General features: G+C 45.5%; 2 protein-coding genes across 2 annotated transcripts in view; one reads left to right on the top strand and one right to left on the bottom strand.

The window, feature by feature from the left end:
• The window catches only part of LOC139403765 (nectin-3-like), a 189484-nt gene that overhangs the window by 169075 nt on the left and 8061 nt on the right, over window positions 1-12348 (top strand). The gene's annotated exons all lie outside the window — the stretch shown is intronic.
• Window positions 1-12348, bottom strand: part of LOC139405561 (ras-associated and pleckstrin homology domains-containing protein 1-like) — a 52797-nt gene that overhangs the window by 36683 nt on the left and 3766 nt on the right. The window contains exons 2-3 of the mRNA XM_071147975.1: window positions 11147-11306; window positions 277-398 (exon numbers count right to left, since the gene is read on the bottom strand). Of these exons, the coding sequence (XP_071004076.1) occupies window positions 277-398; window positions 11147-11306 (282 nt within the window). The remainder of the gene's footprint in view (window positions 1-276; window positions 399-11146; window positions 11307-12348) is intronic.

The raw sequence follows: 12348 nt of genomic DNA, 5'->3' as shown, positions 1-12348 counted from the left end.
TTGGTGAAACCAACCAATGTTTTATTTAAGGCAGCTCAGCCTCAGTCAGTGCATTAATGCATCGGTTGTATAATCTGCATTCAATTGTATAATCTGCATTAATTGATTGTTAACTAAGGTGAGAAGGTTTATCTATCTGCACTATATCAGGAATTAATTATTATTCACTTGGTTGGAATGCATTTTCAGCTAATCAGCATACAGGATTGTAACTACCCATGTTACATCTAGACCTGTAGCCCTCCATAACAATGATGCAGTGGTTGTCTGTCTCACCTGTGGGTTCTTGAAGAGGGCGTACTTCTCGATGCGTTCTATGAACATCAGTCTGTTCTGGCTGTCTCTGGTCCAGTTCAGAAGGCTGTCCACCAGGTTCTCATGGTCCTCAAAGATACGTTCTGGAGGGAAAGGAGACGGAGAGATAGACTTATCACTTACTGGAGGATCTGAGCTCTAGGACCATGCCTCAGGACTTCCTGGTCTGATGACTCCAGGCTGTCCCACAGTCCACCTGGTTGTGCTGCTGCTCCAGTTTCTGCTGTTCTGCCTGTGGCTATGTAGCCCTGACCTGTTCACCGGACGTGCTGTTTTCGACTCCCCTCTCTCTCTCCCTCAACTGCTGGCTCGATCTCTGAATGCTCAGCTATGAAAAGCGAACTGACATTTACTCCTGAGGTGCTGACCTGTTGCAACCTATGCAACTACTGTGATTATTATTATTTGACCCTGCTGGTCATCTATGAACATTTTAACATCTTGGCCATGTTCTGTTATAATATCCACCCGGCACAGCCAGAAGAGGACTGACCGCCAGGGTGGCCTAGTGGTTAGAACGTTGGACTAGTAATCGAAAGGTTGCAAGTTCATATCCCCGAGCTGACAAGGTACAAATCTGTCGTACTGTTCCTAGGCCGTCATTGAAAATAAGAATTTGTTCTTAACTGACTTGCCTTGTTAAATAAAGGATTTTTTTTTTTTTAATTTTAAAGAGCCTGGTTCCTCTCTAGGTTTCTTCCTAGGTTCCTGCCTTTCTAGGGAGTTGTTCCTCATAGCCTGGTTCCTCTCTAGGTTTCTTCCTAGGTTCCTGCCTTTCTAGGTAGTTGTTCCTCATAGCCTGGTTCCTCTCTAGGTTTCTTCCTAGGTTCCTGCCTTTCTAGGTAGTTGTTCCTCATAGCCTGGTTCCTCTCTAGGTTTCTTCCTAGGTTCCTGTCTTTCTAGGTAGTTGTTCCTCATAGCCTGGTTCCTCTCTAGGTTTATTCCTAGGTTCCTGCCTTTCTAGGGAGTTTCTCCGAGCCAACGATATCAAAGGTATCAAAAAGCTGTATGTAAATATTGTGAGCTATCAGTCCTGCACATTCTAAAGTTGGTGTAAATACGAAAGAGCAGTAGGTGTGTTTTAAATATCATGGTGGCCACTAAAACCCATTTATACAAATGTTAATTATATTCTAGTTTAACAAGTATGAAAAAGCTTTCTTCAGGGTCATTGATTTATAGTATTCTGAACAATAGGCCTATCATGAAGTTGGTTAGAGTATTCTGAACATTAGGCCTATCATGAAGTTGGTTAGAGTATTCTGAACTTTAGGCCTATCATGAAGTTGGTTAGAGTATTCTGAACTTTAGGCCTATCATGAAGTTGGTTAGAGTATTCTGAACATTAGGCCTATCATGTAGTTGGTTAGAGTATTCTGAACTTTAGGCCTATCATGAAGTTGGTTAGAGTATTCTGAACATTAGGCCTATCATGAAGTTGGTTAGAGTATTCTGAACTTTAGGCCTATCATGAAGTTGGTTAGAGTATTCTGAACATTAGGCCTATCATGAAGTTGGTTAGAGTATTCTGAACTTTAGGCCTATCATGAAGTTGGTTAGAGTATTCTGAACATTAGGCCTATCATGAAGTTGGTTAGAGTATTCTGAACTTTAGGCCTATCATGAAGTTGGTTAGAGTATTCTGAACATTAGGCCTATCATGAAGTTGGTTAGAGTATTCTGAACATTAGGCCTATAATGAAGTTGGTGTTCCTAGCAGTGGAAGAGCAGAGGGTTGTACGAATCATAAAGCCTGTGGCATCAGTGGAGTAAGAGAGAATTCTAATATACTATAACTAAATAAACCTTAACCCAACCTTCATATAACTAAATAAACCTCAACCCAACAGTCATATAACTAAATATACCTTAACCCAACAGCCATAGTACTTTATATACTATAACTAAATAAACCTCAAGCCAACAGTCATATAACTAAATAAACCTCAACCCAACAGTCATATAACTAAATAAACCTCAACCCAACAGCCATAGTAATTTATATACTATAACTAAATAAACCTTAACCCAACAGCCATAGTAATTTATATACTATAACTAAATATACCTTAACCCAACAGCCATATAACTAAATAAACCTTAACCCAACAGCCATAGTAATTTATATACTATAACTAAATAAACCTTAACCCAACAGTCATAGTAATTTATATACTATAACTAAATAAACCTTAACCCAACAGTCATATACCTAAATAAACCTTAACCCAACAGCCATAGTAATTTATATACTATAACTAAATATACCTTAACCCAACAGCCATATAACTAAATAAACCTTAACCCAACAGCCATAGTAATTTATATACTATAACTAAATATACCTTAACCCAACAGCCATATAACTAAATAAACCTTAACCCAACAGCCATAGTAATTTATATACTATAACTAAATATACCTTAACCCAACAGCCATATAACTAAATAAACCTTAACCCAACAGCCATAGTAATTTATATACTATAACTAAATATACCTTAACCCAACAGCCATAGTAATTTATATACTATAACTAAATATACCTTAACCCAACAGCCATAGTAATTTATATACTATAACTAAATAAACCTTAACCCAACAGCCATATAACTAAATAAACCTTAACCCAACAGCCATAGTAATTTATATACTATAACTAAATATAGCAACTGACTGAACACAGGCAAATCTGATTTGGGTCACTTATAATTTGCTGTTTGGAGTCAGTATTCCAAACATTTGAAAAATGATTTTAGCATTAAGGCCTACAGTTTAGATTCAGATTTAGTCTATATTTGTTCAAAAACACAGAGCTAGCTACAGTGCCTTGCGAAAGTATTCGGCCCCCTTGAACTTTGCGACCTTTTGCCACATTTCAGGCTTCAAACATAAAGATATAAAACTGTATTTTTTTATGAAGAATCAACAACAAGTGGGACACAATCATGAAGTGGAACGACATTTATTGGATATTTCAAACTTTTTAAACAAATCAAAAACTGAAAAATTGGGCGTGCAAAATTATTCAGCCCCCTTAAGTTAATACTTTGTAGCGCCTCCTTTTGCTGCGATTACAGCTATAAGTCTCTTGGGGTATGTCTCTATCAGTTTTGCACATCGAGAGACTGAAATGTTTTCCCATTCCTCCTTGCAAAACAGCTCGAGCTCAGTGAGGTTGGATGGAGAGCATTTGTGAACAGCAGTTTTCAGTTATTTCCACAGATTCTCGATTGGATTCAGGTCTGGACTTTGACTTGGCCATTCTAACACCTGGATATGTTTATTTTTGAACCATTCCATTGTAGATTTTGCTTTATGTTTTGGATCATTGTCTTGTTGGAAGACAAATCTCCGTCCCAGTCTCAGGTCTTTTGCAGACTCCATCAGGTTTTCTTCCAGAATGGTCCTGTATTTGGCTCCATCCATCTTCCCATCAATTTTAACCATCTTCCCTGTCCCTGCTGAAGAAAAGCAGGCCCAAACCATGATGCTGCCACCACCATGTTTGACAGTGGGGATGGTGTCTTCAGGGTGATGAGCTGTGTTGCTTTTACGCCAAACATAACGTCTTGCATTGTTGCCAAAAAGTTCAATTTTGGTTTCATCTGACCAGAGCACCTTCTTCCACATGTTTGGTGTGTCTCCCAGGTGGCTTGTAGCAAACTTTAAACGACACTTTTTATGGATATCTTTAAGAAATGGCTTTCTTCTTGCCACTCTTCCATAAAGGCCAGGTTTGTGCAATATACGACTGATTGTTGTCCTATGGACAGAGTCTCCCACCTCAGCTGTAGATCTCTGCAGTTCATCCAGAGTGATCATGGGCCTCTTGGCTGCATCTCTGATCAGTCTTCTCCTTGTATGAGCTGAACGTTTAGAGGGACGGCCAGGTCTTGGTAGATTTGCAGTGGTCTGATACTCCTTCCATTTCAATATTATCGCTTGCACAGTGCTCCTTGGGATGTTTAAAGCTTGGGAAATCTTTTTGTATCCAAATCTGGCTTTAAACTTCTTCACAACAGTATCTCGGACCTGCCTGGTGTGTTTCTTGTTCTTCATGATGCTCTCTGCGCTTTTAACGGACCTCTGAGACTATCACAGTGCAGGTGCATTTATACGGAGACTTGATTACACACAGGTGGATTGTATTTATCATCATTAGTCATTTAGGTCAACATTGGATCATTCAGAGATCCTCACTGAACTTCTGGAGAGAGTTTGCTGCACTAAAAGTAAAGGGGCTGAATAATTTTGCACGCCCAATTTTTCAGTTTTTGATTTGTTAAAAAAGTTTGAAATATCCAATAAATGTCGTTCCACTTCATGATTGTGTCCCACTTGTTGTTGATTCTTCACAAAAAAATACAGTTTTATATCTTTATTTTTGAAGCCTGAAATGTGGCAAAAGGTCGCAAAGTTCAAGGGGGCCGAATACTTTCGCAAGGCACTGTATTTAGCTAGAAACATAACAAACTTATGCTAGCTACTTTGCACTAGTGATATCTTCTAAATGGCTTATTTTATCAGTGAAAAAGCATTTGTAAGACTATAGGAAACAGGTATTGAATTTACAAGTGTTATTTTGACAACATTTGCGTAATTCAGCTTATTCAAATAAAACTGGTTGCTAGGCAATTAAAGGTGCAATACGCAAAAATCGCTCCGCCATTTCCTGGTTGCTGAAATTCTAATAGTTTGTCGAATTTCAGTTTGTGACAAAACGAGGAGTCATTGTGCAGAAAATCATTGTACCATCTAAACCGCTGTGAAATATATTTTCCATAAGCAAAAAATATTGTATTTTCAGCTGTTTGAAGCTGGTGGACAAAACCGAAAGTAAGAGATGCAAAAATGAAACTTAAAGGGAAGCATAGAAATAGAGCACGTAGAACCGATCTACCGCTTCTTAGACTTGCTTTCAATGAGAGTGACAGATCTATAACACACATGTCAATGTGAATTTGGTTCCCCAAAAAGTAACATATAGCTGTTTTAAGTTCAGTTTTGAAACGCCACGTTAACCAATAGGAGTACTGGATATTGTACAAGGTATCACACACTAAACAGAAATATAAACGCAACATGTAACAATTTCAAAGATTTTACTGAGTTACACTTCATTTAAGGAAATGAGTCCATTTAAATACATTCATTAGGCCCTAATCTATGGATTTCACATGACTGGGAATACATTCATTAGGCCCTAATCTATGGATTTCACATGACTGGGAATACAGATATGTTTCTGTTGGTCACCGATACCTTAAAAAAAAAGATCAACATTTTCCTGTGTATCAAGAATGGTCCCAAAGGACATCCAAAGGACATCCAGGACAACCTGACACAACTGTGGGAAGCACTGGCGTCAACATGGGCCAGCATCCCTGTGGAACACTTTTGACACCTTGTAGAGTCCATGCCCTGATGAATTGTCAATGCTGACAGTTCTGTAAATGGCTTAAGATTAGAGGAGTTTAATGATTATAGGGTCGTTGGTTCAGATGTCCAACCATACTCTTCCCAGCAGCCTTGAGTCATGTTGATCAGTCAACTCTCTCAAAGTCAGTAAAAGGACACAGTGTTCAGACTGACAGGCATCACTCAGGGCTGAAGACTAGAGACGCATCTGTCTCTTCCTGATCAACAGCAGACCTTAACGCCTGTACTGTACACACACTACATGACCAAAAACTATGTGGACAGCTGCTCGTCCAAACATCTCATTCCAAAATCACGGGCATTAATATGGAGTCCACCTTTGTTGCTATAACAGCCTCCACTCTTCTGGGAAGGCTTTCCACTAGATGTTGGAACATTGCTACTATAACAGCCTCCACTCTTCTGGGAAGGCTTTCCACTAGATGTTGGAACATTGCTGCTATAACAGCCTCCACTCTTCTGGGAAGGATTTCCACTAGATGTTGGAACATTGCTGCTATAACAGCCTCCACTCTTCTGGGAAGGATTTCCACTAGATGTTGGAACATTGCTGCTATAACAGCCTCCGCTCTTCTGGGAAGGATTTCCACTAGATGTTGGAACATTGCTGCTATAACAGCCTCCACTCTTCTGGGAAGGATTTCCACTAGATGTTGGAACATTGCTGCTATAACAGCCTCCATTCTTCTAGGAAGGCTTTCCACTAGATGTTGGAACATTGCTGCTATAACAGCCTCCACTCTTCTGGGAAGGCTTTCCACTAGATGTTGGAACATTGCTGCTATAACAGCCTCCATTCTTCTGGGAAGGCTTTCCACTAGATGTTGAAACATTGCTGCTATAACAGCCTCCATTCTTCTGGGAAGGCTTTCCACTAGATGTTGGAACAGAGCTGTGTCAACCTACATAGACTGAGGCAGAGCTGTGAACCTACATAGACTGAGGCAGAGCTGTGTCAACTCACATAGACTGAGGCAGAGCTGTGAACCTACATAGTGTCATGACGTTGGCCTGGGGGGTAGGTTTATGACAGTCATAAATACCTCTTCCCCCCTTTTTCCTCTCTCTACTCTACTGATGTTACATTTGCAAAACCCCTTGGTTAACAGAGATTCTGGGAACATCAGAAGGTGGGGGGGGGGGGGGGGGGGGGAATGAACTATATTCTGGTAATCCGACCAATTGAACATATGCGGTGGTACTTAATGAATATGATGTCAGTTCGGTTGTCATCTGGGACATTCTCATCAATGATAAGATGACATAAACTCTACAGTGGAAAGTCTGCACATTGTAGTTATCGGAGTCACATGGAATTGTTGTTCAATTTAAATGTTTGAATATAAAATGATTGGTGAAGAGATGAAATGTAATTTTAGCTTCCAAATGAGAGATTTGGGTTCAATTAGTGGCCCGCCCCTGTGAAGGGACATGGGCTATAAAACTTTTCAAACACGCCCTCCTCTCTCTTCCTATATAAAGCCTTGACTGTGATGACAGACCACATACAAACAGCCCGTCTCAACGGCCACCAATCCTCTCTGCTGTACTGTGATGACAGACCACATACTAACGGCCCGTCTCAACGGGCACCAACCCTCTCTGCTGTACTGTGATGACAGACCACATACTAACGGCCCGTCTCAACGGCCACCAATCCTCTCTGCTGTACTGTGATGACAGACCACACACTAACAGCCCGTCTCAACGGCCACCAATCCTCTCTGCTGTACTGTGATGACAGACCACATACTAACAGCCCGTCTCAACGGCCACCAATCCTCTCCGCTGTACTGTGATGACAGACCACATACTAACGGCCCGTCTCAACGGGCACCAATCCTCTCCGCTGTACTGTGATGACAGACCACATACTAACGGCCGTCTCAACGGGCACCAATCCTCTCCGCTGTACTGTGATGACAGACCACATACTAACGGCCCGTCTCAACGGGCACCAACCCTCTCTGCTGTACTGTGATGACAGACTGCTCTGCTGCAGAATGTCAATGGCTTTTAATACCCTCCCTCTTGGGATGTTTTCATATTCTAAGCGATTTAATCTTTTCATCCCTGTTGTGGCTGCCCACCCCCCTCTGCTGCTCAGAGCAGACCACGGCCACATAACGATGGCTGCCCATCCCCCTCTGCTGCTCAGAGCAGACCACGGCCACATGACGATGGCTAGTAATCCCTTTGGTATTTCAGAAAAGCAACTCTGAAATTATATAAAGAATTGTATGTCTGTGTCATCGCTCCAGTGTCTCATCCATCTGCAGCCGGAGCAGTGTCTAGTCCATCTGCAGCCGGAGCAGTGTCTCGTCCATCTGCAGCCGGAGCAGTGTCTCGTCCATCTGCAGCCGGAGCCGTGTCTCGTCCATCTGCAGCCGGAGCCGTGTCTCGTCCATCTGCAGCCGGAGCCGTGACTCGTCCATCTGCAGCCGGAGCCGTGTCTCATCCATCTGCAGCCGGAGCCGTGTCTCATCCATCTGCAGCCGGAGCCGTGTCTCATCCATCTGCAGCCGGAGCAGTGTCTCATCCATCTGCAGCCGGAGCAGTGTCTCATCCATCTGCAGCCGGAGCAGTGTCTCATCCATTTGCAGTTGGAGAAGTGTCTTATCCATCTGCAGTCAGAGCAGTGTCTGCAGTGTCTTATCCATCTGCAGCCGGAGAGGTGTCCTATCCATCTGCAGCCGGAGAAGTGTCTCATCCATCTGCAGCCGGAGCCGTGTCTCGTCCATCTGCAGCCGGAGCCGTGTCTTGTCCATCTGCAGCCGGAGCCGTGTCTCGTCCATCTGCAGCCGGAGCCGTGTCTCGTCCATCTGCAGCCGGAGCCGTGTCTCGTCCATCTGCAGCCGGAGCCGTGTCTCATCCATCTGCAGCCGGAGCCGTGTCTCATCCATCTGCAGCCGGAGCCGTGTCTCATCCATCTGCAGCCGGAGCAGTGTCTCATCCATCTGCAGCCGGAGCAGTGTCTCATCCATCTGCAGATGGAGAAGTGTCTTATCCATCTGCAGTCAGAGCAGTGTCTGCAGTGTCTTATCCATCTGCAGCCGGAGAGGTGTCCTATCCACCTGCAGTCGGAGCGGTGTCCTATCCATCTGCAGCCGGAGAATCGTCTCATCCATCTGCAGTCGGAGCAGTGTCTCATCCATCTGCAGTCGGAGCAGTGTCTCATCCATCTGCAGTCGGAGCAGTGTCTCATCCATCTGCAGTCGGAGAAGTGTCTCATCCATCTGCAGTCGGAGAAGTGTCTCATCCATCTGCAGTCGGAGCAGTGTTTTATCCATCTGCAGCCGGAGAAGTGTCTTATCCATCAGCAGTCAGAGCAGTGTCTGCAGTGTCTTATCCATCTGCAGCCGGAGCAGTGTCTCATCCATCTGCAGTCGGAGAATTGTCTTATCGATCTGCAGTCGGAGCAGTGTCCTATCGATCTGCAGTCGGAGCAGTGTCTCATCCATCTGCAATCGGAGAAGTGTCTCATCCATCTGCAGTCGGAGAAGTGTCCCGTCCATCTGCAGTCGGAGAAGTGTCTCGTCCATCTGCAGCCGGAGCCGTGTCTCGTCCATCTGCAGCCGGAGCCGTGTCTCATCCATCTGCAGCCGGAGCCGTGTCTCATCCATCTGCAGCCGGAGCCGTGTCTCATCCATCTGCAGCCGGAGCCGTGTCTCATCCATCTGCAGCCGGAGCCGTGTCTCATCCATCTGCAGCCGGAGCAGTGTCTCATCCATCTGCAGCCGGAGCAGTGTCTCATCCATCTGCAGCCGGAGCAGTGTCTCATCCATTTGCAGTTGGAGAAGTGTCTTATCCATCTGCAGTCAGAGCAGTGTCTGCAGTGTCTTATCCATCTGCAGCCGGAGAGGTGTCCTATCCATCTGCAGCCGGAGAAGTGTCTCGTCCATCTGCAGCCGGAGCCGTGTCTCGTCCATCTGCAGCCGGAGCCGTGTCTCGTCCATCTGCAGCCGGAGCCGTGTCTCGTCCATCTGCAGCCGGAGCCGTGTCTCGTCCATCTGCAGCCGGAGCCGTGTCTCGTCCATCTGCAGCCGGAGCCGTGTCTCGTCCATCTGCAGCCGGAGCCGTGTCTCGTCCATCTGCAGCCGGAGCCGTGTCTCGTCCATCTGCAGCCGGAGCCGTGTCTCATCCATCTGCAGCCGGAGCCGTGTCTCATCCATCTGCAGTCGGAGAAGTGTCTCATCCATCTGCAGTCGGAGAAGTGTCCCATCCATCTGCAGTCGGAGAAGTGTCTTATCCATCTGCATTCGGAGAAGTGTCTTATCCATCTGCATTCGGAGAAGTGTCCTATCCATCTGCAGCCGGAGAGGTGTCCTATCCATCTGCAGTCGGAGCAGTGTCCTATCGATCTGCAGTCGGAGCAGTGTCTCATCCATCTGCAGTCGGAGCAGTGTCTCATCCATCTGCAGTCGAGAAGTGTCTCATCCATCTGCAGTCGGAGAAGTGTCTCATCCATCTGCAGTCGGAGAAGTGTGTTATCCATCTGCAGTCGGAGAAGTGTCTTATCCATCTGCAGTCGGAGAAGTGTCCTATCCATCTGCAGTCGGAGAAGTGTCCTATCCATCTGCAGTCGGAGAAGTGTCTTATCCATCTGCAGTCGGAGAAGTGTCCTATCCATCTGCAGCCGGAGAAGTGTCTTATCCATCTGCAGTTGGAGAAGTGTCTTATCCATCTGCAGTCAGAGCAGTGCCTGCAGTGTCTTATCCATCTGCAGCCGGAGAAGTGTCTCATCCATCTGCAGCCGGAGAAGTGTCCTATCCTGTTGCAGCCGGAGCGGGGTCTTATCCATCTGCAGTCGGAGAATTGTCGTATCCATCTGCAGCCGGAGCAGTGTCGTATCCATCTTCCGCCGGAGCAGTGTCCTATCCATCTGCAGTTGGAGCAGTGTCTCATCCATCTGCAGTTGGAGCAGTGTCTCATCCATCTGCAGTTGGAGCAGTGTCTCATCCATCTGCAGTTGGAGCAGTGTCTCATCCATCTGCAGTCGGAGCAGTGTCTCATCCATCTGCAGTCGGAGCAGTGTCTCATCCATCTGCAGTCGGAGAAGTGTCTCATCCATCTGCAGTCGGAGCAGTGTCTCATCCATCTGCAGTTGGAGCAGTGTCTTATCCATCTGCAGTTGGAGCAGTGTCTTATCCATCTGCAGATGGAGAAGTGTCTTATCCATCTGCAGATGGAGAAGTGTCTTATCCATCTGCAGATGGAGAAGTGTCTTATCCATCTGCAGATGGAGAAGTGTCTTATCCATCTGCAGATGGAGAAGTGTCTTATCCATCTGCAGATGGAGAAGTGTCTCTATCCATCTGCAGTCGGAGAAGTGTCTTATCCATCTGCAGTCGGAGCAGTGTCCACAGTATTTGTGTGTGTTTGCTCCTTACCCATCTGTAGTTCGTTGATGGTCTCGACCAGGGACCAGTCAGGACAGTAGCCACAGTGGGACTTGTCCAACAAGCTGTCCAGAACCTGTCTGACCGTCTGTCTCTCGTCCACCATCATGGTTTTAGAGCTCTCATCTGACAGGTGCACTCTGATCACCAGCTTGAGGGGAGGAGACAGAGAGAGGGAGTCTTCACATCAGACTACTTATGTACAGTAGAATGGTTCAATAAAAGCTGATCACCAGTTAGAAGGGACCACACACAGACAGCAGGCTAACTTTACATCACATACATGTCACACACTGGATCACATACTTTTTTTTACCCCTTTTTTTCCTCCAATTGTTAGTTACAGTCTTGTCCAATCGCTGAAACTCCCAACGTCCCCCGTTGTTTCATATTCTCTCCCAGATTAGTATTCGGATTAAGCTACATTTTCAACCAATTCTCCGCAGTAGAGAAGCTGTTCTCTCTTCCATATAAAGCAGTTATTCCTCTCAGCTCCAAAGCACTTTCTCAAAACAGGAACAGTCAGAATATCTCATAGTAAAGAACGAAAGAGGTAGAGAGTAAGAGCGAGAGGGTGAGAAAGAGAGTGAGAGAAAGAGGGAGAAAGTGAGGGAGAGAGAGAGTGAAGGAGAGAGAGAGAGAGTGAAGGAGAGAGAGAGAGAGTGAAGGAGAGAGAGAGAGAGTGAAGGAGAGAGAGAGAGAGTGAAGGAGAGAGAGAGAGAGTGAAGGAGAGAGAGAGAGAGTGACTGAGAGAGAGAGAGAGTGAAGGAGAGAGAGAGAGAGTGAAGGAGAGAGAGAGAGAGTGAAGGAGAGAGAGAGAGAGTGAAGGAGAGAGAGAGAGTGAAGGAGAGAGAGAGAGTGAAGGAGAGAGAGTGAGTGAAGGGGAGAGAGTGAGGGGGAGAGAGTGAGAGAGAGAGTGAGAGTGAGGGAGAGAGTGAGGGAGAGAGTGAGGGAGAGAGAGAGAGTGAGGGAGAGAGAGAGAGAGAGAGAGTGAGGGAGAGAGAGTGAGGGAGAGAGAGTGAGGGAGAGAGAGTGCGAGAGAGAGAAAGGTAGAGAGAGTGAGGGAGAGAGTGAGAGAGGGAGAGAGAGAGGGTGAAGGAGTGTGAGGGTGAGGGAGAGAGAGAGTGAGGTTGAGAGAGAGTGAGGTTGAGAGAGAGTGAGGTGAGGTTGAGGTTGAGAGAGTGAGGTTGAGA

Source organism: Oncorhynchus clarkii, chromosome 3, assembly GCF_045791955.1.
Source record: "Oncorhynchus clarkii lewisi isolate Uvic-CL-2024 chromosome 3, UVic_Ocla_1.0, whole genome shotgun sequence".
Lineage (NCBI taxonomy): Eukaryota > Metazoa > Chordata > Actinopteri > Salmoniformes > Salmonidae > Oncorhynchus > Oncorhynchus clarkii.
This window is presented reverse-complemented; position numbering and strand designations above follow the sequence as displayed.